The 27,011-nt window shown below is 40.6% G+C and overlaps 1 protein-coding gene across 1 annotated transcript; it reads right to left on the reverse strand.

Annotated features, from left to right (window-relative positions):
- Positions 1–4,511: 4,511 nt before the first annotated feature.
- On the reverse strand, positions 4,512–26,577 carry LOC101468675 (NACHT, LRR and PYD domains-containing protein 3-like). The gene is made up of 14 exons (XM_076879054.1): positions 26,521–26,577; positions 21,186–21,325; positions 21,009–21,101; positions 20,747–20,887; positions 20,488–20,631; positions 18,357–18,435; positions 14,417–14,621; positions 12,467–14,240; positions 11,267–11,434; positions 10,898–11,071; positions 10,539–10,712; positions 7,456–7,629; positions 6,599–6,645; positions 4,512–6,427 (listed from the first exon to the last, which is right to left on the reverse strand). The coding sequence occupies exons 2-14, from the start codon at positions 21,272–21,274 to the stop codon at positions 5,898–5,900; spliced, it is 3,792 nt and encodes a 1,263-aa protein (XP_076735169.1). The 5' UTR covers positions 21,275–21,325; positions 26,521–26,577; the 3' UTR covers positions 4,512–5,897.
- Between the last annotated feature and the right edge of the window lie 434 nt (positions 26,578–27,011).

Here is a 27,011-nt window from a genome sequence, read left to right on the forward strand (position 1 = left end):
AATATTCACTGAGATATTTGAATGTTAATCAATAAATCAATATTCAATATTCAATTAGATTCCTCTTCTTTTGGCCTTTTGTGCTTGTCTCTTTCTAACTTTTAAATATTCACTATATTCAATTTGATTGAATTTGATTGGTTTGAAATCCACAGAGATCCAACTGTTCCAATATTCCTGGCACATACGGGATCACTGCAGGGTTTCACTTAGGCTGCGGTTGTCGTTCTCTCCTGGATCGTCTGGAGCTTTCTTTAGGTGTCTTCGCATCTTTTACAAATGTCCAGCAGGGATAACCACATTTACTCAGGGCCTTCTTAATTGGATAATTGGAGGTGAGCTTCCCTCCCTCCAAGACATCTACAGGAAGCGGTGCCTGAGGAAAGCGGGGAGGATCATCAAGGACTCCAGTCACCCCAGCCATAAACTGTTCAGACTGCTTCCATCAGGAAGGAGGTTCTGCAGCATCCGGTCCCGTACCAGCAGACTGAGAGACAGCTTCTTCCATCAGGCCATCAGACTGCTGAACACGTCATAGACACCTCAGCTTCACTACTGGAACTTCAACATTATGCACTCCATACTGTATATAAATGCCACTTGTTTTGCACATATTCAACTCTGTATATTTTATATATTTTATTATTATTATTATTATTATTATTATTATTATTTTATTTTATTTTTTTACTATTTAATTTGTAAAAATGTGTATACACACACACACACACACACACACACACACACACACACGTAGGAAAATATTTAGTATACACATCCAGAAATGCATACACTATTATATATTGTACATATATTTATTAGTTTCAGGTTGGCCATTCTTGTATTTTGCTCGTTTGTGTTGTTGTGTTTTGCACATCTCTGTTGCTTGTGGGGCTCGCACACAAGAATTTCACTCGCATGTGCTGTGCCAGTGTGCCTGCACATGTGATGTGACAATAAAAAGTGATTTGATTTGATTAGATTTGATATGATGTTCTTCTGCATTCCTGGCAGCTCTGTCTGCGAGGATGGCGTTAATGCTGTGTTGTTGCTAGATGGATCCATGCCAGTGCTTGCTGTTGCCAATAAACTGGAGCTTGCCCCACGATCGGAAGGTCGGCGGTTCAAATCTGCTCGGGAGCAGGTTTACTTTATGTAAACAAGATTAGATCGCGGCCACGCAGGTATGTCCGCTTCATTTATACAAAAGCAACAGCGATATTTTACCAGTGTTTTTCCATAAATAAATATTATCAGTGTAACTAAAGATAATGCAGCACTTGATCCTTTTATTGATGTCACACAGATACATACAGGTCATTTCCTAAAAAAGGGAAATGAACTATTAACATTCTATTACATGTATGTGATTATTTCAGATGTAATTCATATTTCAGAGTAGTAATTGTAAATTACTTCATGTAATCAAGATGAGAGACCACGGCTATAAAAGCGAAGGTGGATTTGGGAAGCCTGTCGCAGCCATGTCCTGTCCGTATACGCGAGCCACCCATTGCGGAAGGTGCAAGATTGATAAGGAGAGTCCTCAGAATTCAGCGTATATTGTGGGACAGACAGGATCCTTTAGCTCAGCGCGACAGTGTGCTCATAGAGAGATATCGATATTCCTGTGAGGGTATTATTTACTTAACCAACTTGTTGACGAGGGGGTGCAGGACCACCACCTGTCTTTTTTTCCTCTGCCCTTTTCTTGGTTGCTGTTATGAACAAACAAACAGATTATTTCAGGGTCTCTTTCCAAGAGACTAAAAGCATAAATATTACCATTCTGTAGAATATTCTTATATTTCACTTTTACTTGTTCCCATGTTCTAGTGGGTCCTGTTGTTGCTCTAATATGAAAGAGGATATAATGTAATATACTATAATATAATATAGTGTAATATAATAAATTTACCCTACCGCCTACTGGTGTTGGCCAGAGGGGCCGATGGCGCAATATGGCAGCCTGGCTTCTGTCAGTCTGCCCCAGGGCAGCTGTGGCTACAACCGTAGCTGCCTCCACCAGTGTGTGAATGTGGGAGTGAATGAATAGTGGCATTGTAAAGCGCTTTGGGTGCCTTGAAAAGCGCTATATGAATCCAATCCATTATTATTATTATTATTATTAAATTACTTACGAGTTTAATTTGTCAGCAACTTTCTGCCAGCCCTCTCTCCTTGCTTTTGCAGCCTTTGCAGTGTTCCCTTGTGTTTTAATTAAACTCTGAAACTCCTGAAATCCCTCACTCAAGAGTTCTTGCTCTGCTGCCGAAAAATACCGAGCGCGCTCCTTCGACATTTTCGCCGACCAATCAAAGGGTTGCCGATCAAAGTTTCTACTATCGATGCGTAGCCCCTGTTAAGCCACCCAGTGATCTCACATTACTTCATCCAGCTATACTAATCGTCAACAACAGGTGTGTTCGGAGAACCGGAATAGCGAGCTCAAAGTTGGCGCGTCGTCTTGTCTCTCTGTATACTGTAATGTATATAGAGAGATGACAATAAAGTTTGCTTTGACTTTGACTTGAATTGAGATAAAATGACATCAGTAGGGAGTTTTTACCACCCTGTCCATCAAAAAGACGATAAGGAGAAAGTGTGAGGCGACCTCTTGGTTGAAGTGAGTGCAGAAGTGAAAAAACGAAAAGATGAAGTGAAAGCAGGTGAAACATTACAGACTGCTCCCATCAGCTTCACATGTAGGATCACACAGAGATGATCAACTGGGACACCAAGTTCAGAAGAGAGGAACTATGAGAAGGAAACACGAGAAAGGGATGGGAAGCGCCACACTGTTTCACGCTGTGTGGAGCTTCTGAAGCGCACATGTAACCGTGGTTACAACTGTTACAATAACACAACAGGAAATAATACCATACAAAATATAAGAATAAATATGATTAAAGAGAAAGTCATCATGAGTCACATTCATGCTGTAAAGAATTGAACAAACGTGTGTAAAAACTCTTGTTAAAACAAATAGTTTATGGGAATGCTCCTTTAATGGAACCTTTGCCACTTCTTCCCGTAAGCGCGAGTTAGCTTTGTGAAAAAAAAACACCAGAGACAAGAATCAGGGATTTGGAAAATACAAAGGTCTTCTTACTCAAAGAAAAACTGGTGACTGTTGAAGTTTTGGAAAAACAAACTGAGAGTTTTGGTGAATTTTATGATGTTTTATTTGAATTTAGAAAAAGTTTGCTTGTCACATGCACACTTGGTATTTGAAGCCTGAGGTAATTGAAGCTTTTCTCTTTGCTGGGTAAAAGTAGAAAAAGCAAACAGACTGTGACGTGTGTTTTTTGTTCATGTAAATAACTAAACACAGTTCCTTTGCACGATGATCTGAATTTGCGTTTTTGTCACATTGAAGCTAGCGACAAGAGGAAAAACTGTCGCCATTTTGTTTTTTTTCCCCTCAGAGTCACAAATGATTTATTTTGTGTCTTTATTGTGATTTTTGTGTTGTAAATATAAAGTCTGTTTTATGCAGTCCAGGTTTTATTGCATTGCTTTCCAGCCATCGGACGAGGCTCAGACTTTCCTCTCTCCCCCTCTGCATGTGTAGTGAGACAGACTCACACACACGAGACATCAGATGGCGAGTCTGATGCAGTAACTGCAGCAACCAGATTTTTTTTCTATAGGAACTCTGTGTTTAAGCATCAGTGCACCAAATTGGGTTGAAAGCAAGAGCTCATGCAAGGAAAGACAGAACCTGCTATTCATGTCATCAGTAGTGGGCATAAATTCAATGAGCTCATAGCACTAAGTTGTCTTTACTAGCCCTGCAGGACAGACCGGTTTGAGACCCTCAGACTCTCAGATGGTCTTTAGTAAGTGGATTGTGAAACTGAAGGTTTTAGTTTAAATCTTATTTGTAAATCAAGAACTAAAGCTTAAAGAATAACCTCGGTGTGTAATTTAGTACAATAACTAAAATTATCTTAACTATGGAAGGTTAAGCATGACCTACTCAACTGTCACTGATTTGGTTTTGTTTCTTTGTTTGTGTTTACTTAGGGGCGATCGTGGCTCAAGAGTTGGCAGTTCGTCTTGTAGTTGGAAGTTTGCCGGTTTGAGCCCTGGCTCGGATGGTCTCAGTTGTTGTGTCCTTGGGCAAGACACTTCACCTACCGCCTACTGGTGTTGGCCAGAGGGGCCGATGGCGCGATATGGCAGCCTGGCTTCTGTCAGTCTGCCCCAGGGCAGCTGTGGCTACAACCGTAGCTGCCTCCACCAGTGAGTGAATGTGAGAGTGAATGAATAGTGGTATTGTAAAGTGCTTTGAGGGTCTTGAAAAGCGCCATATAAATGCAATCCATTATTTAATTAAAGATGCCGGCTTTTCATTTAAAGTTCTGGTCTTTTCACTGTGCTTTGCCCAACACTTCTGCCAACCTAGAACTGGTCCATATTTGTCTTACAGTACCGCAGGTAGTTCCAGGACACACACACACACACACACACACACACACATTACAGTGTTACCTTCAGTTAAATTTTATTCATATAGCACAGCAGTCAGCTAAAGGTGCTTTATATTTACATGTTATATTGTAAGGTAAAGACAATAATACAGTAACTCATAATTAAAGGCATACGGCTTGTATACACACGTGGTGAATGAAGAAGAAACACTCAGTACCCAGCAGCCTACAACTATTGCTGCATAACTAAGGGAGGATTCAGGGTCACCTGGTCCAGCCCTAACTATATGCTTTAGCAAAAAGGAAAGTTTGAAGCCTAATCTTAAAAGTAGAGATAGTGTCTGTCTCCTGAATCCAAACAGGAAGCTGTTTCCACAGAAGAGGGGCCTGAAAACTGAAGGCTCTGTGATAGGTTTGTAGCATAAACCTATTCGCTGGAACGTTAAGGACAATCTGCTACGCAGCAAAAAGCAAGACTCAAGGCACCAAAGTTCTCTGGTTACTCATGCATGAGGGAGACCTGGCTGGAGCCAAGCGTCGTTCCACCACTTGACCTCTGTCAGACTCTCAGCCAGGCTCCCCATAGCACTCCTTTTATTGTGGTTACATGAATATGCATAGGGTCATTAACATATAGCATCTTACATAGGTATACATGTGAACAAAGAATACTGTGTGTGTGTGTGTGTGTGTGTGTGTGTGTTACTGCTGATCAAAGGGTCATATAACATCCTTGGTCAGGAAGAGGGTAGACTAGACCCCCCCCCCGGTGAGGAAGTCCAGCAGTTCATCTAAACAGAAAAGCACTTAGACTAGAACAGACGTAGCTACGTTAATCCTACCATAAAACAATAAGACAAGATGCAAACTTTTCCCATGCCCCCAAGATGCAGGGGTGCATTCCAGTGTGGAATACACACCAAGCCTCTGTAGCCTGTTAAAGATCACACAACTTATCACTACACAATTGATTATACACCTCTAAGCATATATGGTTAAATGTTTCCTAATACAAATGACAATAATAAAATCTAAACCCAACACTCTGCCTCCCATTCTACTTTTAAATACTCTAGGAACAACAAGTAGGCCTGCAGTGCGAGAGCGAAGTGCTTGATTTTTATATCTGACATTTCAAATACATTGGATTGATTTTAAATATTTTAATATTATAAAATGACGAAACGAATTATGTTAATTTCCTAAAGATCAAAGATCACATTCACTGAATTCAGATGAAATGATTCATCTTAGTCTAGTATCTACATGTTAACATTTGTTTGCTAAAGGACTGAAGAGGAAGAAGTTTACAAGGAATCATTTAGAACAGTTTAAAACATCAACTGATTGAATCCATGAATCTGAAAACGTGTTTCTGAGTGAAACAGACAGACATGTACAGACTGAACTGTTCAGCAGTCAGAGTGTTTCTCTAACAGGAGGACACTCTTTACACTCAACTCAGCACAGGGACACTGAGGCACCAGGATTGAACCCAAACCCAGGATAAAGAGTTTCAGTGAATGTGGTGTTGAAGGTGTGGAGGTGGATCAGAGTGTCAGAGGAGACTCTGTAGAAGGACAGAGAGCCAGCAGGACAGTCCACATACACTGCTACTCTGTTAGAGACAGGGGAGGAGGAGGAGGTGATGAATGTCACTCTGTTATTGTACATGACATAATGAGGACCGTATTCAGAGCAGATCAGACTCCAGGAATGATCGTTCCATCCAAACACGCAGTCATAACTGTCTCCTTTTCTTCTGATTCTTCTGTAACTCACTGATATTTCAACTGTTTCTTTCCACTCGACCTCCCAGTAACAGCGACCAGTCAGACCAGTACTACACATCAGCTGATAAAAATAATCAAATCTGTCTGGATGATCAGGATATGACTGAACCTCCTCCACATGTGTCATCTTGCTGTTGTTGTCAGACAGTTTAATGTGTCTGTTTACTGTGTTTGTGTCGATTATGAGTTGACAGGAATCTGATGGAGAGAACAAACACAATTCAGCTGCAGTTATTGATCCATTGATCATTGATTGACACTTTGATGATGACTCCTGACATCCGAGATGTGAATAAGTGATGTGAAAGTTTGATGATGGTTGAATGAGTGCTGATTTGTTTTCATGCATCACATTAAAAACACACTTACACTTCCTCAGACCTGGTCTCAACCATCGGACTCCAGCAGGCTCCACCCTGAAAGGAGGAGGAGGGTCAGACCAGCACAGTCAGCATGCACACATGGACATTACATGGCTCTCACACACATACTGTTAAACACTGATAAAGGAACAGTCCAACATTTTTACAAATTCTCTTCAATCCATATGTTGCTCAAACTGATGATGATTTTGATCCTGGATCTGTCAGTATGCCACTGTGTTGAAAGAAATATGACTGATTCAAACTGTGACCTTCATCATCTTTATATTCCTCTTCTGTTTCACTGGATCAATGCTGTGATTGCAGCCATTCCTCTCTCTGTGAGGAATGGCTCTCTGTGAATGCTACTCATGGCCATTGATCAGTGGAATCATATTTTGGGGATTTACTTACCTGGATGATTCACTATGTGTCAAGACATTGGACTGTTTCCAGTTCCATTATTGTATATTGTGTATTGGCTTTCAAAATCACATTGCTACTTTTGTCTATGAAAAGCACTAGAAACACATAAATCCCTTACTGCAGGGCTGCTTTTCTTTAAGTCTACAGAGAACATCTCCCTGTAGTTCTCAGTTTCTACCACAGCTCTAAAAATAGAATAGTGATTTTATTCTTTTGATAAAGCAAGCCCAACAGTTCCTTCTGGTTCCAATGGTTGTTGTGTTCTGGGATAAATATTTCCTTAATCTGAACTGTTAATAATACTGAGATATGTTGGTCTCCCTGGAGACCTCCTATCCTTTATGGATCGTTTCATGTGACATGTGTATGAAACAAACAGGAAGTGAGCGAAGGCCACAGGAAATGTTTCCAGGTCTCTATCAGACATTCCCTCCATACCTGAGAGTGTCCAGTGTCCAGCTTGGATCCTTTAGTTCAGCCAACGGCAGCTTCATTCCTGATATACCTGGATGATTGTAGCTCAGGTCCAGCTCTCTCAGATGGGAGGGGTTGGAGCTCAGAGCTGAGACCAGAGAAGTACACCCTTCCTTTGTGATCAGACAGCCTGACAGACTGCAGACACACAAAACAACAATCCATCTGTGAACAATGATTTTCTGTATTTCAGATACAATAACATTATTCAATATCTTCAGTCTTCAAAAGGACCATCTACCATTACTGGTGGCAGAGTGAGGGCAAGAAGAAGGGATGATCTCAGAGAGATGAAAAAAAAAAACAATAAACAAAATACAAACTAAGGACCTAAACTAAAAGTAAAGACCTAAACTAAGGACAGTGATAGTTGGTAGGATTTCTATGTTATGTAACTTGCCCAAAAATAGTGTTAAGGCCGGATATGTGCTACCCATTAAAGGGAGTGAAAAACCAGGAGTAAATTTTTAAAGAGGAAACGGGTTAACTCTATAGAGGCTGTTTCCAAAGAGTGACAAAAGTAATGTAGGATTTTTTTACCAGAAAAAGTTAATTATATCTGTTTTTAGTTCACACTAGTTATTGAGGGAGTCAGTTAATTAGGTTAACTAAGAAAATTAGTTAAAAAGGGGGTCTGTTGGGATTTAAATATATATTCATAATGCTTATTTTCTGATTATATTGTTTTATGTATAGGCCTTTATAAACCAGGCCCAGAGGTGACAAAGAACTAAGTCAAAGGGTGAGAAGTTGCCCTGGCAATAGACTTTAGAAAGAAGAAGTGAAGAAAAGAGGAAGTTTAGCGCAGAGCTGCACCAGAAATCTGACACAAAGAAAGAGGAACTGAGTAAACTGAGGGTGTGTGTGCAGGGGCGGATCTAGAAGGGTGGCATGGGTTGGCAAGTGCCACGCTAAAATGATCTCTTGCCACCCCAGTTTTGCATGTGACACTGTTGTTTATTAAAATAAGATAGCATTAACAGTTTGAGCGTAGTTACAGTCAACAGTGAATATAAATACTAAAACTGAATATATTGGATAGTGTCCCCCCCCCCTCCACCATTAACAAATGGTTCAGCCCAAAGCAGGACCGGCCAGAGCACATTTTGAACAACACCATGGGAATTTCGGATTGTACACAGGTGGTTGGATGTTACACTCTGGAAATGGAAGGAAGGTGAGTGTTATTAACCCTTTGTGGTCCACGGACACGCTGGACCTCCAAATCACATGACTGATGTAAGCTGACATAAGCTGCAGCCCTGCTGAGTCTCTGTTTCAGCCCACATTGAAAGTTCAGACTTCAAAGTTTTTAAATTTTAATTACAGGCCAGTAAATCCAGAGTTATGATAATATATATAAGCCACGCTTTTTTCTAAATACTGTCGTCACGTTTTTGTGTGTGTGTGTTTTTTAAGCGTTTTCTAAGGACAGCGCGAAAACAGTAAAGAAAGGAAAAAAAGCCACATGCTTTCCTGTCGGTGGAAAAATGTACCATGTCGACCAATTTTTAAAAAAAGTCAATATGTGGGATTTGATTGTTTAGGAAGAGGGAAAAGTTTTGGGAGTGACGGTAATGGCAGCGAGACAGAGCGAAAGAGTTTTTAGATGTGGGAGATTTGTGACGTTTAGTGTGGAGTGTTTACTTAGTGTGTTGTGTGGTCTTGTGTAGTTGTTCTGTTGTGTAGTCATTGTTTTGTTTTGTGTATCAGTGAGGGCACGAATGAATGTCACGAAGGCACATTGCAGTGTAAACACTGTCACTAAGTAGAAAACCAGCGGAATGATACACCTGCTGTTGTCAGGCCTGCAGGTTTATCCCTGTGCTGTTCTCCTCTGTCTTTTGGTGGACAAACCCTTTTTTTACTGGTACACATCATTTGTGGGGCATCTTATTGCGACACCTGATTGTTCTCTCATTTTAGTTTTAGTAATATTTTTAAATGGTTGTAGAAAATGAAAAAAACAACGGCAGGTGTATTGGCTGCATTTTTAGATAAATAGCTGTATATGTTTACAAAATGTACAATTTATATTTGCATTTCAAGTTTACTGGGTTTTTTTACAGTAAAAAAATACAACTCGGATTTTAAGTTCTTTGTGTGATTTCAGATCAGTAATGCTAATGCAGTATGTCAGTCAAAACAACTAAATTGAGCTAAATAATAAGTTGAGCTGAAAAGAATCACACCAAACAAGGCAAGGGGAAAAAAATAAAATGAAACAATCTGATGGTGAAATAGAAACGTAAACTCAAAAGGAGTCAAAAATGGCCGGTTGTATTTCAGACCTCAGTGGGTTAATCCAACAAATCATGAAAAATTAGGTTTAAATTTTTGTTCATGACAGTGCAGATTTCTGACATTTTGTGTAATTTAAGCATCTAACAATTTGATTGTTTTCTAACAAAAAACTGTGAAACTTAAGTTAGACTTGTGTTTGTAAATGAACCATGTTGTGTAGCTTTCTGGATTTTATACTTATTGGGCTACATGTTTATTTATTATACAGGCTATACAGTACATAAGATCAAAACTCACATGTTTTATGTAACTAAAGTGTGTAATTAACCATATGTAACCACCTGCATGTGTGTTTGGGGGAGGGGGGGGGGGGCTTTGATTTTGTCATCCCATTTGATTTCCTTGCCACCCCAAGAATATTTCTCTAGATCCGCCCCTATGTGTGTGTGACATAGCCAAACTAGACACATACAGATTCATCTTGTGATTTTTTTCAGAGCTGTGGGTGCATGAGAGCGCCTAACAGCTTCCCATTCTCGGGAATGGAAATAAAGATCATGAGTTAGACCACTTTGAGCCTTGAGTTTTTCTTTGCCTCCAAAAGTATGCAAAGAGCAGAATTTAATAGAATATAATATGGACAAATTGCCCCAAATCTCTAACTTTACTAGTGCAACATAATATTCTTTGAATACATCACAAAAGAAATGTGATTATGAAAAATCTCAAATACAATTCTTTAAAGGTTCACTTTTATACAACAATTGAATATAGATTTTAGATGATAATCAGTAGAACCTGACCTGAGAGTTTCCAGTTTAAAGTTTGCACTCTTTAATCCAACAGACAGAAGCTTCACTCCTGAGTCCTGCAGGTCAGAGTTACTCAGGTCCAGCTCTTTCAGACTGCAGGACTGGGAGCTGAGAACTGAGGACAGAGCTTCACAATCTCTCTCTGAGAGGCTACAGTGACTCAGTCTGAAAGATTACAGATTAGTAACCATTGAAAAAATAATTTGTTTTTAAAGTGAAATTTTGAATTATTATTTTATCAATATCTAATACTGTTTTTTTCCTCTGGACCCTGTAATTCCTTTAGCCAAAACATTTAATTTATTAATTCTGTCATCAGATGAAAAAATATATATATAGCTTGGTCTGACCTAAGCGTATTGAGTTTACAGTTTGGACTCTTCAGTCCATCACAAAGAAGCTTCATTCCTGAATCCAGCAGGTTGGAGTTACTCAGGTCCAGCTCTCCTAAACTAGAGGACTGAGAACGAAGAACCGAGGACAAAGCTTCACAGCTTCTCTCTGAGAGGTTACAGCCCATCACTCTGAAAAACAAACCAAACAAAACTGCTAAAGAGTAATCAGGACTAAAGGACTAAAACATTTGGCAATAATAATTGTATTTTTTACCTTGATCTTTAATTCATTTTTGACAATTCATATATATATATATATATATATATATATATATATATATATATATATATATATATATATATATATATTTCATTTGATCTGACCTGAGAGTTTTACACTGTGGACTCTTCAGTCCGTCAGACAGGGGCTCCTCTCCTGAATCCTGCAGGCTGCTGTTACTCTGGCCCAGCTCTCTGAGATTGGAGGTCTGGGAGCTGAGGACTGAGGACAGGGCTTCACAATTTGTCTCTGACAGGTTACAGAGACTCAGTCTGAAAGAGTAATGCAGTTTGGGATTAAACTAAACAAATTTATATAAACAGTGTTCCGATTAAAATGTGTCCATAAAGAAAATTAGCTAAAATATCAACTTAAGAGGAAAATTATTGTTCTCAGGTAAAACCAAAAGTAAAGCAGCAAGGAAAATGTATTTTTTGTCAATCGGGGTTTTTTTTTTTTAGCCTTACAATAAGGCATCCTTTGTAGTGCTCTACCACAGTTTTTGACACCTAAATTCAGCAGTCTAATGCCTTATTTTCCACAGTGTTAATGGTACCTTTTCACAGGTCCATACTGGTCATGGCATTCTGTCACAATCTGTCAAGAATCGCACAGTTTGTGGAACAGGACTGACTCAAAGTGCAGGATGCAGAGGACATGTGGACTAAAAAAAAAAAGCAAGCAATTCTTTGACTGATAGAAGTCAGTAAGAAATTAAATATCCAACTGAATACAAAACCACCACAAAGACTGAAAGGGAGGACAGGACTAACCAGCATAGAGGAATCAAGGGTGAGGGAAATGAGACAAAGTTGTAGAAAATAAAGACTTTTTTCTTAGAACTGGCAACAGGAACCACAAGCAACATGAGGAAAATGATTCAGTTCACCAGCAGCTGGTGAAATTTGGGTGATTGTACAAGCAAGGCCGAATGTAGCAGAGCAGTATTTTGGAAATGAGGTAGAACTGAAGAGAGAACAGTGCAGTAACAGAACACTGTTTTTTTCCATGTGGTTTTGGTATGAACAAAATGTTTTTGAAGAGTTTATGTTTAGCACTTGTGTATTCACTACAGGGTGGGTCTGGACATCACTTTAATAACAATTGCACCTAGTTTCTTTGTCAGAAATGCTGACAATCGTTGCCGCTACATATGCATTAACAGTTGGATTGAGTACTGATGATAATGTAAATGTTTTATATATTTTTAAAAAACCCTGAACCATTACAGCTGTTTTCAAACTGCTTTATGTTAACTAGAATAACCATTTACCAAATAAAGGCACCAGCACATATTTACTTACAGAGATTTATTAGAGGCATTGACCTTTGGCAGCAGCTCCAGAAGAACGTCATCTGAAGAAAATGTCTTTGGGTCTACATCTTTTTTTGATGAGACTAAGATTAGGACCAGAGCTGACCACTGAGCAGGGGAAAGATTACGTATGGAGAAACATCCTGAGCACATGTATCGCTGGACCTCCTTCACTAGAGAACGATCATTTAGTTCATTCAGACAGTGGAACAGATTGATGCTTTTCTCTCCTGACAGATTCTCGCTGAGCTTCTTCTTGATGTACTGGACGGTTTCCTGATTGGTCTGTGAAGTATTTCCTGTCTGTGTCTGCAAACCTTGTAGGAGAGTCTGACTTGTCTGCAGTGAAAAACCCAGGAGAAAGCAGAGGAACAGATCCAGGTGTCCGTTTGGACTCTGTAAGGCCTTGTCCACAGCACTCTGGTAGAAGTGAGACGCTGAAGATTCTGTTGTTTCAGGATTCTGGGAGGTGGTTTGTTGCTCTTCCAGCAGATTGACTCCGGAGTTGATGAAGGTCAGATGGACATGAAGAGCAGCCAGAAACTCCTGAACACTCAGATGGATGAAGCAGAACACCTTGTCCTGGTACAGTCCTCTCTCCTCTTTAAAGATCTGTGTGAACACTCCTGCAAACACTATGGCTGCTCTGATATCGATGCCGCACTCTGTCAGGTCTGATTCATAGAAGATCAGGTTTCCTTTCTGCAGATGATCAAAAGCCAGTTTTCCCAGAGACTCAATCATCATCCTGCTCTCTGGACTCCAGTGTGAATCTGTTTGGGCTCCTTCATCAAACTTGACCTTCTTCACTTTGGCCTGAACCACCAGGAAGTGGATGTACATCTCAGTCAGGTTCTTCGGCAGACGTCCCTCTCTGGTTTTCAGCACATTCTCCAAAACTGTAGCAGTGATCCAGCAGAAGACTGGGATGTGGCACATGATGTGGAGGCTTCGTGATGTCTTGACGTGAGAAAGGATTCTTCTGGCCTGCTCCTCATCTCTGAATCTCTTCCTGAAATACTCTTCTTTCTGTGAGTCAGTGAACCCTCTCACCTCTGTCACAATGTCAACACACTGTGGAGGGATTTGATTTGCTGCTGCAGGTCGCGTGGTTATCCAGAGGTGAGCAGAAGGAAGCAGTTTGCCCCTGATGAGGTTTATCAGCAGCACATCCACTGAGGTGGACTTTCTAGGGTCAGTTAGGATTGTAGTTTTGTGGAAGTCCAGAGGAAGTCGACACTCATCCAGACCATCAAAGATGAACACAACCTGGAAGTCTTCAAAACTGCAGATTCCAGCTTCTTTGGTTTCAGTAAAGAAGTGATGAACAAGTTCCACCAAGCTGAACGTTTTCTCTTTCAGCACATTCAGCTCTCTGAAAGTGAATGGAAATATGAACTGGATGTCCTGGTTGGCTTTGTCTTCTGCCCAGTCGAGAATGTATTTCTGAGTTAAGACTGTTTTTCCAATACCAGTCACTCCCTTTGTCAGCACTGTTCTGATTGGTTCAAGTCGTCCAGGTGAGGCTTTAAAGATGTCTTCTTCTCTGATTGATGTTTCTGGTCTGTCTCGGTTCCTGCATACCTTTTCAATCTGTCTTACCTCATGTTCTTCATTGACCTCTGCAGTCCCTCCCTCTGTGATGTAGAGCTCTGTGTAGATCTGATTCAGAAGGGTAGGGTTTCCTGCTTTAGCGATCCCTTCAAACACACACTGGAACCTCTCCTTTAGTGTAGATTTAAGTTTGTGAGGACAAATGGCATCTAGACATTTTCAGAGAATAAACCAACAAAAAAAGTACAACATAAGGTACTGTTTAAAAAAAATGTATAGACAATTAAAATTCCATATATCATCATTGTTATGTGTTGTTCTATTTATTTTGAAATTAGTAAATTCTTTACACCAGCAACTTAAATCTTTAGTGAAATCCACTTACTTCTCTGCAGACGGTCAGCCAGCTCATCAAGCTTCATTGTTCTCATGAAGTCCAGGGTGATTTTCACAAATGCCTCTCTGCTGCTCCTCCTCTGCTCTTCCTCCTCCCTTTGACTCTCTAAGCATTCTGGGTAATCTGGACTCAGAACCTTCTGGATCTTCTTCAGCTCTTTCTTCACAAAGCTGATGATGTTGTCCTCCAGCAGCTGGAACAGAATACTTCATGAATGACCCAATCATACTGAAATCATGGAGCCAAATACTGATTATCCACTGTTGCATAAAGAGCAGCATGAAGTTGTAAAAGTAAGTGTTCAAAGGAGCTTGCAAAGAAAAGCGTCTGGACTTCTTTAAGTTGCTTGAAGATGTTTCACCTCTCATCCGAGAAGCTACTTCAGTTCTAGGGTCAAATGGTGGGGAGTCCCATATTTAAACCTAGTGGGAGTATCCCCCCAAAGAGGGACAACAGGACCCCCTGATGATCCTCTAATCGCCTGAACCAAGGTGTGAAAACTGGTGTGGGAATGGGTCCCAATCAGCCAGGGTTTCGGGTGAGCTTATTGTGAAACCTGGCCCCACCTTATAGTGCGAATTCCTGAGGTCAGATGGCCCAGGATGTGAGTGGGTGTTAAGGGATCTGGGGAGGACACTCAAAACTGGATTATAGATGGCAGACAGTTGGTGTCGTAAACCACCGCCTCTGTTCAAAGATGGTCGCTCACAGTGGACATAGATGGCTTCTTTCACTCCTCTTTCAAACCATCTGTCCTCTCTGTCCAAAATGTGAACATTGGTATCCGTGAAAGAGTGACCTTTATCCTTAAGATGCAGATGGACTGGTGAGTCTTGTCCTGTGGAGGTGGCTCTTCTATGTTGTGCCATTTGCTTGTGAAGTGGCTGTTTGGTCTCTCCAATGTAGAGGTCTGGGCTACAATAGGTGACATGGGGGAGCCCATGGCGCAGCCATGTTTTTGTCTGTAGAAGCCTTCGTTGTATTTGAAGTATGTTGTGGTAAGGCAGAGGTCTAACAGTGTGCAGATCTGATCGGGTGTGAAGTTGGTCCTGTCTTCCAAGGAGCTGTCGTCTTGTAGTTGTTTTCTGACTGTCTCCACGGCCTCTGTGGTGGGTATGCAAGTTAAGAGAGACTACATCAAAGGACACCATGGTTTCATCTGAATCCAGGGTAAGTTTCTGGACCTTTCGGTGAAGTCGGTGGAGTTTTTGATGTGGGTGTTCCCCACAAGAGGTGCAAGGATGGTAGCAAAGTGTTTTGCAATGTTATAAGTGGCTGAGTTTTTGCTACTGACTATGAGTGGGACATCTTCCTTGTGGATTTTAGGAAGTCCGTAAATGCAGGGTATGGCAATCTCTCGATAAAGGCGGTGATATGTAAGGCGGTCAATGATTTTGTCCTTTTCAAGGTCCTGAAGGCAACCTATACCTTTCTTTTTGTAGCGGATTGTGGGGTCTCGCTTTAAGGCTTCGTAGGTATTGTTGTCACTGAGGAGAGTAGTGATCTTTGTGTGGTAATGTGTAGTGTTTAGGACCACGGTGCATCTTCCCTTATCAGCTGGTAAAACAGTGATGTTGTAGTCTTTGCTCAGGGAAGCGACGGCCTTCTTTTCTTGTATTGTGAGGTTGGACGGAGGGACTTTGGCACTGGAGAGGGTGACTGAGACTTTAAAGGAAGCACTCAAAACATGCGGTTATCCTAACTAAGCGTTCATAATGTCAGCAAAGAGGCACAGAAAAGAAGATCAGACACCAGCGAGGGAGGATAAGAAGGACAGACGCAACAACATTGTCATCCCCTATGTAAACTCAGGAGAGTTTTCTCCAAGCATGACATCCCGGTGCATTTCAGACCCAGCAACACACTCAGACCAAAATTGGTTCACCTGAAAGACAAAACTCCTAAACACAAACTTAACAATGTGGTGTATGCTGTACAGTGCAGCGAGGAATGCCCAGACCTCTACATTGGAGAGACCAAACAGCCGATTCACAAGCGCATGGCACAACACAGAAGAGCCACCTCCACAGGACATGACTCTCTTCTTTGGCTCTCGGAGGAGGCGGACGCACTTTTTCTCCTCTCCCTTATCTTCCCTGCTTATGTCCTTGTCTAGTCTCGTGGTTTTTTTGTATTTTCCCTGGAACATTCTCTCACAGTCTGTTCTCTAAAACCTAAAAGAGGAATTATGAATTGAATCAACTGGTCCCTAAATGCAATAGACACCCCTTTCTCAACGAGAAGTTTGGGCTTGGGTGAGCCTGAGTGCTGAAGATATCTACCTATTCGGAACCATGGTAACAGGGTTCTGGCTGATCAGAGCTGGCTTGGCCCTGACTTATCGAAGAATTAAGAAAGCGGAACCGGCTGTTCAAACTCCCACAAGGCTGCCCGCTGGGATTGGAATGATGGGAGAGGCGTGAGTTTCTCAAAATAGGCTCATTGAGTCAGCACGGATAAGATCTTGGAGAGGCTACGGCTGCTGTGAATACTCAGAATAAGATCTTTGACTGCAGACTGGATGCATCTCGGAAGGGCTAGCCCGGAATAACATCTCTGGGCGCAAAATTGGATGACATCTCGGGGAGGCACACTGCCGTGAGTCCTCAGAAGTCAGCTCCTTGAGCACAAGAAATGACAACATCACAGAAGTCAAGTATGGCGAAGCTCGCGGCTTTCCAACGGGAGATTGAGAGACCAGTGTTGGACTGTAGAACTGCTTTGAAATTCATATGAGCTGTTCGCACTAAAGTAAAAAATAACATCACTTATGCGGATACCCCTTCGGCGCCAGCTGCAAGGCCGGAGTTGAACAAAACACCCTGATAACGACTGTGTTTAGTCTGTTCCTTCCTATTCCATGCAAGGCCACCAGGGTTGGCTGGAAGACTATTTACTTAGCCTGGCAGGGCGAAGGACACTGTCTCAGCTGAACTCTGGACACGCACACACATCCATATACTGATACTGATAAGCACTCACTGATGCATCACCCTCCCTACCCCGGATCCAACGCCACCTCCAACGCTTACCTCCCCTCTGATGTGGACATCGGGTCAGTTGGAGGCGCAGTCGAAAGATTGCAGCGGTCCCAGATCAGATGTACACACTGGAACTCTTTCCCATGTTGCTTGTCTGTGTTTATTATGCTATGGTGTGTTGATATCTGTGCATTCCTGTATTATCCTTTTGTGTTACACATTTCGATGTTTTTTTTCCTCGCTACCTAGCCTGACCTGTCTCCCCAATGTGATGTTTGTGTATTGTATATACGGTCGGCAAGGTCTGTCATCTCGGTTGTGGGCAAAAGACCTGCAACTGACAAATAAAGGCTATCTCATCATCTCATCTCAGCAGTCCATCTGCATCTAAAGGTCAAAGGTCACTCTTTCGAGGATACCAATGTTCACATTTTGGACAGAGAGGACAGATGGTTTGAGAGAGGAGTGAAAGAAGCCATTTATGTCCACTGTGAGCGACCATCTTTGAACAGAGGCGGTGGTTTACGACACCAACTGTCTGCCATCTATAATCCAGTTTTGAGTTCCCTCCCCAGACGCCTTAACGCCCACTAACATCCTGGGCCATCTTACCTCAGGAATTCGCATGATAAGGTGGGGCCAGGTTTCACAATGAGCTCACCTGAAACCCTGGCTGATTGGGACCCATTTTCACACCTTGGCTCAGGCGATTAGAGGATCATCAGGGGGTCCATTTTTCCCTCTTTGGGGGGATATTCTCCCACTATGTTTAAATCTGGGACTCCACACCATTTGACCTTAGAACTGAAGAAGCTTCTCGGATGAGAGGTAAAACGTCTTCTAGCAACTTAAAGAAGTCCAGACGCTTTTCTTTGCAAGCTCCTTTGACTACGATGACCTGGATAACTGAGAACTTTCATAGACAAAAGTTTTGTACATGTACAGACCATAAATATGGAGTCCAGCTGTGTTTGATGCTGCTGGGCAGACTGACCCCTCGGAACCTCTGAGCTCTCCTGATCCACTCTGTGGAGGAATCATGAAGAGTTAGTCCCCATGAAATCTGTCTCCAGAGAGACAAGGAAAGGAAAAGAAACAGATGCTTCTAGTGATGTTCATCTCATCAATATAATTTAACTCTTGAACAATATTTAGCTGTTCATCTAGTCCAGGAAAAAAAGTAGCCAATCTGCTGGTTTATATTCCATGAGAAAAGCAAATTAGAGCTTGTAGTGTATCCAGCTGATATTTTGAATATAAGCTCCTGTGTGATTCCTGTGTGCCTGTTGAGTTTGTTTTGCCCATGATTAAGCTTATTTTTCTGTGGAGTTAATTTCTTTCATGTTTAGTTCCTCAGGGCTTTTCGTCTCTACTTTTTTTTGTCAGAGCCCTGCTCTAAATACTGTCCTAGATTTAAATACTGTTTGAAACACTAGATTTAGAAGTATTTAGCGCCATCTTTTGCTGTTACAGAAGATGTCACCATGTAGGTTGCTGCCAATAGATTTACAAAACATAATGTTACCTAACTACTGACAAAACTGATATCTCAGTGAAAAACAAGTGAAAGTGGAGAGTATATCCTTGTTATGAACATCAATTCATTGTTTCAGCAACTCAGCATTGAACTTGATATTTAGTTTTATTGTTGTTGATTCTGTAACTAGTCAGGAAATAATGTAATGTAAGTCTATTGGCAGCAGGCTCAAATGTTCAAAGATGGCACTAAACATGTTCTAAAACTTTGAACATTTATTTTTTGTTTACATCCAGCTTAAGAGACAGAGTTAAATGTATTACTTTTTTTTTTTTTTTTAGAACTCTCACATTTGTGTAAATTTACACCCAGTTACAGTCTTCTTTTTAACAACATCAGGTAGTTATTTACCTCTCAAAGATCCCAAAAAGTTGATTTTGTTCATCTGGATGTAGCATTTTCAATGGGAGAAACATTTAGTCACTCATACTTCAGTCTCAGCTGACTGCAGGTTTCCTAAGCCTTATAAACAATACCTTTGTACAATGACTGAAATCTCCACAGAATGAACAATGGGCTGTGAGGTCAGTTACTTGATCATTTATATGCAAAATGTCATGACCATTGACCAAGAACCATTGATTAGGAAGTCTCTCAATACTCAATTTGTTGTGGTTTCTGGTAAACAACAATTAAGTAAAACTTTCTTTGTTAGTCTTGGACTTTTCATGCTGTGCTAGTTGGATTGTCTTACTGAATTCAAACACCCTTTGAGGAGTATTCTCATCTAGAAGCATTATAATAATAATAATAATAATAATAATGGATTGGATTTATATAGCGCTTTTCTAGGCACCCAAAGCGCTTTACAATACCACTATTCATTCACTCTCACATTCATACACTGGTGGAGGCAAGCTACAGTTGTAGCCACAGCTACCCTGGGGCAGACTGACAGAAGCGAGGCTGCCATATCGCGCCATCGGCCCCTCTGGCCAACACCAGTAGGCAAGTAGGGTAAAGTGTCTTGCCCAAGGACACAACGACCAGGACAGAGAGCCCAGGGATCGAACCGGTGACCTTCCGGTTACAGATGCGATTCCCAACCCCCTGAGCCACGGTCGCATTGTAAGTCTCTGTGGCATCCACTCCTCCTCAGATTTTAGCACATTAATGATAAAATGTGTTTCTTTGAAACATTCATTGAGGAGCTAGTTCTGCGTCTTCCTAAAGATTTCTTGTTGCTCCAAGGCCCTTAACTGAAGAGCTCATCTAAAGACTTCTAGGAGTAATCCTGTTTTGTCTGCATCTGAGGCTGAACAACAGGTGGTTCAGGCAATCAACCATCTTATGTGCTGTTTGCTCATAGTCATATTAGCTTAAGCCAGTACTTGACAAAGTGGGTTAAAATGTCTTGATGCATGGTCAATAATCCAAGAAAGTAAATCCAAAAAGTGTCACTTGTATGAGTGACAACATGTTTCTATCACTGAAAACACAACGTCCAGATGAACAGAATCATCTTTTTGGGATTAACTTAAATGGATGACTAAGTATGCATCAGGATACCTCTCAAAGACTTCATGTTACTAACAGCTCACCTGTATCCTGCAGACCCATGATGTTTAAATTCAATGGGGTCACGTTTTGACTGTTTACTCCTTAAGGACATACAGCTGGGTCCAGGTTCATTTATACGTTTAGTTCCTCGTTTTCTCCTGCATGTTGTTTGAGTCAATGGTCTCCTACAGAGATACATTTTTGAAACCATGAAGGATTAATAAAAGTAAAAAATAAAATAAGAATCATCATTTAAATCAGACACTGTACTGACATGAAAGAGTGTTACTAACAGCTCACCTCTCTCCAGCAGGCGGCTGTTGAAATTCAATGGGGTCACGTTTTGACTGTTTACTCCTTAAGGACATACAGCTGGGTTCAGGCTCATGTTTACATTTAGTTCCTCGTTTTTTTGTGTATGTCCTTTTAGCCAGTGGTCTCCTACAGAGATGCATTTATGAAACCATGAAAGATTAATAAAAAAAACAAAATACAACGAGCATCACCATTTAAATCAGACACCTGGCTGACGTTCAAATAGTTCATGTTAATAACTGCTCACCTCTCTGCAGCAGACACCTGCTGGTGTTTAAAATCAATGGCTTCATTTTTAGACCGTTCACTCATTAAGGAGGGTGGAGGTCCAGGTTGGTTCCTGCGAATAATGATGGAGCAGTGATGTGAGTGCTGAGCTGTGACATGGAGAAGAGTCATGGACAGTTAGAGATGGTCATCTCACCTCTGCTCTTTGGTCTGGCTCTCATGTTCCCCACACAGAGTGCTTTTAGAGGGAGGGACTCCCTCCTCTCTGTCCTCACACTGATCCATGTTGTTGAATTCACATCAGCTCACACACACACACACACTTTCTACCTTCACCTGCAGAGGAAACACAAATCATTCATGTGCACATAACAACATTTTGAACAACATTTTCAAACATTTCTGCCGATCCATGAAAAAAACCTTTAGGGTCATTAGAGCTAAAAGCTTCAGACTAACTATTCCTGCTGAGTTTGCAGAGAGCTGTAGACACACTGATTCACTGGTAATACGAATCTTCAGTTCAGGGTTAATGTGAACAGCCAGTCAGAGAAAGGAGGAGCCAGAGCTTCAAAGTAAGAGAACTGGTCTTGAATTCAGTTCATGCCAGACTGGTGTTTTCTGACTGTGTAGCTTTAATTTAGACTGAAGGAAACATTTAGTGACAGCTCAGTGTACTAAGATTTTCACTGAGAGAGGCCGAGTGAGTAAATTAGAAATGAGTATATCAGGGCACTCACAAATTCACATGAACACTTTTTCTATGCCAAAATCTACCCAGATGTGATCTGGTTCTGGATCTCAGAGCAGAGCCTCACACATTTCTGGTTCTGGGATTTTAACAGAGAAAAGCAAAACTGTCCCAATCTGCAGAGTTCACAAACTCGAGTTTAAAGAGTAGGAATCACATGCAGACATTAAAGCTGATTATCGATGTTTGCAGCTAGGGAAACATTCCTCACATGTTTAAACTAGAAAAACTAGAAACTGCATGCAGCATAGTTTCAGTTTGCAGCATGCACAATCTTTTTGAAGCATTAACAGCAACAAAAGGTTATTAAAAGAGCTGTAGAAAGGCAAAGAGACATCAGGAGTTTGGTTAACATTTTTCTGATTGCCAAACACAATAGTTTGAGTTGTTTTCTACAGAGTCCACAGATCTCAAGCTTAAGTTACTAAAGACAAACTGTTAAAAGAGGAAAAAAATAAAACTTACAGGTTCTTCACAGACACACAAAGAACAAGCTCAGGCACAGACACACGGGTGAGCTGTTTAATGGAAGGAGGAGGGACTCTACCTGAAGTAGGACAGGTTGGAGGAGGCAGATTTTCAGATTTTCAGAAGAGTTACTGAAAATATGCCTTTATGTTGTCAGATTTAAAGTAGAATTCAACTTGTGTCATTTAATTCAATTATTCACCAAGCAGTTTTGGTTATTATTAAAATAACATAATGAGTTTGTATCTTTCAATAAACTGATAATTACTAACCCTGAAAAATAATCGATTTATTATGTTGTTGTAAGCCCATGAACACCAGACAGGACTGCATGGAGCTGGTGATCAGGATGAGAATTCAGAAAACTGTTGAAACAAAAAAGCTCCAAGAGCTGCTCAACGAATATTTTTTTTTCAACATTTACAGTTAATACATGAGCGAGGCACAAAAATAGAATTGTAGGATTACCAGAGGAACAAAACACCAGCTCCTGGTAGACAGAGCTGTTGCCCGAAACTGCAAGGCCAGACTGACCAACCTGTGCACTGCCTGGATTTATTACAAAGCCTGACTCGATGCCCCACACTTGGAGCTTGGAATGCCTAAAACTGTACAAGATCAACAGGAACCCCAGACTCTTCACCAGGAACTCAATGTGAATATGGTGAACAACAGTAGAGGTCAACTTCAAGCCAATGGCACAAGTCACCATCAAGTGCGGGACCCACCAAGAAGAGGCTCTGTCCACACTGCTGTTCAACATCAATGAATAATAAATAAAAGACCTCATAGTCTATCAGCCCAGAATAAAGTGTGTGCGTGCGTGCGTGCATGAGTGCGCGCGCGTGTGTGTGTGTGTGTGTGTGTGTGTGTGTGTGTGTGTTCACTCCAGAAAAATGCTGTCTGACTACTCAGACTTAAGTCAGAGTAAACTTCACATGCTTTGTTAGGGCGGTCACTCAAAAAGTTAAATAAAATATTACACATTACTGGTTTCTTTTCTTAAAAGTAATGCAGAACATTACTTAGTTACTCACTGGAGTAAGTACATATTTGGGCTTAAAAGAAAAGATGTTTCTGTTATTATGCAGCCTTTTATGTAAGAGCTGCATAATATTGCAATATCTTTTTTCCTGTTCTCATTTGCTCTAGCTGAGCAAAAAAGCTTTGCTTTTTTTGTGAAAATACGGACTTCTGTTATTGTTTGATTTTTCTTTTGTAACTGGGGTTTATATTTTAGTGTATACTTTTTGTGAATTTAGTGATTAGAATAAATTTATGTGATTATAAGTTCAAAATAATAATTTATTTTCTGTCTTTATTCTAACCCAGTTCATCCTCTGTCTGGATGCCAGTTCAGTTCCCCTCCCTGTCTCTAATCCAACGTTCTTCGGATTGTTGGTTTAAAATAGAATCTGGTGCTTGAAGACGCCATTTCGTCCACCCACTTCGGTGGATATTCAGTCAAATGAACAAAAGTTTTTCTCTATTGTTAAATCTACGTTGTTGTTTTTTGTTGTTTTTTTGGGGGTTTTTTTGTTTTTTTTTTAAAGGCACAGAAGAATTACAGATGATTGACGAGCACCTTTGATCACATCAGAGAGGAGGAGACCGAGTTTTGGCTGTGTTCTATTCCACCATCCTTGATTGGAAATAGGGCTGGGTATCGTCACTGATTTCTAGAATCGATTCAATACCGATTCACAAGGTCCCGAATCGATTCGATCCACGATTCGATTTAATTCGATTCGATTCGATTTAAATCTGGGAAATTTTGACAGTCAGAAATATAATTCAGATCAGTACATTTACATATTTTTGTATCAATAAAAAGGAAGCTGACACTCGCAAGACTTTATCCAAGGTGTGAGCGTCACAGCAGAGGCCTTTGTGTCAAAGTAGCTGAGGATAAAACACAGAAAAACATGAAGGTGATTTTCCTGGCCTGGGATTTTATAAAAATATTCTGCAGTACATCAAAAATGAAAGAAAACCATTAATCAACATATGAACATTACCTCTGACGTTACAGCGGTTTTATTAGAGACACGGCTAAGCGTTTTGCATTTTGACTAATTTTAAAAAGTTTAAATTTGTTCAGTATTGAACAGCAGAAATGAGGTTTTCTTTTCGGAAGAATGTAAAAGGGAAAAAAACAGCAGCCGACAGCGCTGTAAGCAACAGTAGACTTGTGCGTATCAAGCAAGCGAATAATGAAGAAAGGGAAACTGTTCTTAAAGTACACAGAGAGAGAGAGAGCTGCGCATCGCGATGGAAGCAAAACAGTAAAAGTCAGAGTGAATTCATGACGATGTTTATGTGAAGCGTTTGGATCTTCTTTTGCTGCTGGTTCGGTCAATATTGTTTGGAGAGACATCAAACTAACAGCTTTAGAATCAGCGCATAAAGGGCGTGAACACAAAGCGCGGACCCGCCGACAGATCAGAATCAGCGAGCTGTCGGCTTTCAGCCCCGACCGTGAGAAAGGCGACATCTAACTGATTCTGATCCGTGGGACGCGCTGTGTGTTTAAGTCTATGTGCAGAATCCCTGTACCTGCTCTCATTTACTGTCTTAACTGTTTGGTGGTTCTTGAAATTTTGTGAGATGTCACCAGAGATTCTGGCATTTCGGGCAAAATAAATTTATATTAAAAAATCGATTCAGGATTTTAATGAATCGATTTTACGTTATCCAAGCCAGAATCGATTTTAATCGATGAATCGATTATAAAAACCCACCCCTAATTGGAAATATTGCCTTTAGCAACATTAACTGGTTGAGGGTGGAGGTAGCTAAATATAAAGCTGACAGACAGACCGACGAAGAGTAGCTATAATATCATCAGAATTAATAGTCTTTACTGATAGAAAAATAATCCATGTGCAGACATCAGTTCTTTCACAGACACAGGCATAAAGAGATGTTTCAAAAACCTTTAAGGTATAAAACATTAGAAAGATCCTTACAATATTTACATACAATCCCCATAATATTGTTTACAATAGAAAAGAAGAGTAGAAGTGGATCCTGAGCTGTTCATTTAAGTCAGCATTAGTTCCCTCACTGGCTTCCATCATATACATGAGGAATTAAAATGTTTTGTGTGATGTTACCGAGTTCACCAAGTGTCTGATGTATAATGACTCTGATATCAGATAATCAGTACTGAGTGATGCTTAATTTTCATTACTTGAGCTTCTGATTGCATCCTGTGTGACGATGTTAACCTTTACATGACTACCTGCTCTAAAACAACAACAGTCTTTTACAGAATAATGAACTGACTACTGAGACCAGACTAGAGGTGCAAAGAGTCAGTGGGCCTCTGGTCTTATCTAAAAAATAAAATTCACAAAGGGACACAAAACCACCAAAAATCATCTATCAACAGTTACTTGTGTTTATTTTAATACAACTGACATAATTTTAACATATATCTGTTCAATTATTTATTTCATGAAAACGTACCACTGAGTGACTCTATAAATGTAACAAAAGACTATTTTCATTAGCCGGCAGAGTTTTGAAGCCAAATCCAGGACAACTGGCTCAAATAACTTACAGCACACATTCATTCAGACTTAAAACTGTTCACGAGGAACAAAATTCAAAATGTTTATCAAAAAATGCAAGGACTATAAAAGAGGGCAACAAACAGGAAAACACAAGAGAACACACTCTGACCAACGATTACTGACTAAAAACTTCAAACACTAGAAGACGAAAACTCAAATCCACTGATTAAAACACAAAGTACAAAGTGAACATGACAGCGACACAACGCAATAACAAATCCAAATACTTTCCTGCACAATATCCCAGCCTCCACATGCAGATATTATAAAGTTCATTTAAAAAAATGCAGTAATTGTTCATGTTGTTTGTAAACTTCTAGATTTCATTTTCATTAACTTTGTTTGCAGTAAACTGATCTGAGCTGGAGATGATTCACTTTCTGTTTTTCAATGTCACTTCATTAAAACCTGAAAGTCGACTTCTAAGAACAGAATGATTATATCTGATTGTTTCCAGTTAAAGAAGGAAAAACGTCCCATGAGTGATGATCAGTGTCAAACAGATTCATTTAAACTGTTTATCACAGTAACAAATGTTTCAGTGCAGAGTTAACCAGTGTGGATTCCACTCAATCAATAATCTAAAATCATGTGGATTTATCTTCAAGCACAAGAGTGATCCAAAGTTTGTCCTGAAATAAGAGCTAAACATCTGGTCCAAATATTACAGAGCAGAAACAAACAGTAAAGTTCCTAAAGACAAACTGTTAAAGGACGACACAAAGCAAACTTACAGTTTCTTCAAACAGATACACGAACAACAAGCTCCAATCCACACTTGGACACTAAACACAGACACACAGGTGAGCTGCTTCCTGGAAGGAGGCGGAACTAAACCTGAAGAGGGTGAGAGGGCCACACCTCCATGTGCTGATTTACAAATATGTTGCCTGACTGCTCAGAGTGAGTCTAAGTCAGAGTAAAGTTCACATGTTGGGCCCTGTTTCAGGAAGCCGGTTTAGTGCAAACTCTGAGTAAGTATACCCTGAGTTAACAAAAACTCTGGGTTTTCGGTTTCACAAAGCGAGTTTAGATTAATCCTGAGTGAGTCACTATGACGACACACTCCGTGAAGCTAACCTGCTCCCCAGCAGGTTTACTTCAACTAACCCTGACTTTCTCCGCCTCTGAATGTGCTGAATGCCCAGAAGACAGTGGAGATTATTGTGGACTTCAGGAAGCACACAGCCCCACTCCCCCCCATCATCCTGACTGACACCCCCAT

Source organism: Maylandia zebra, linkage group LG3 (assembly GCF_041146795.1).
Source record: "Maylandia zebra isolate NMK-2024a linkage group LG3, Mzebra_GT3a, whole genome shotgun sequence".
NCBI lineage: Eukaryota > Metazoa > Chordata > Actinopteri > Cichliformes > Cichlidae > Maylandia > Maylandia zebra.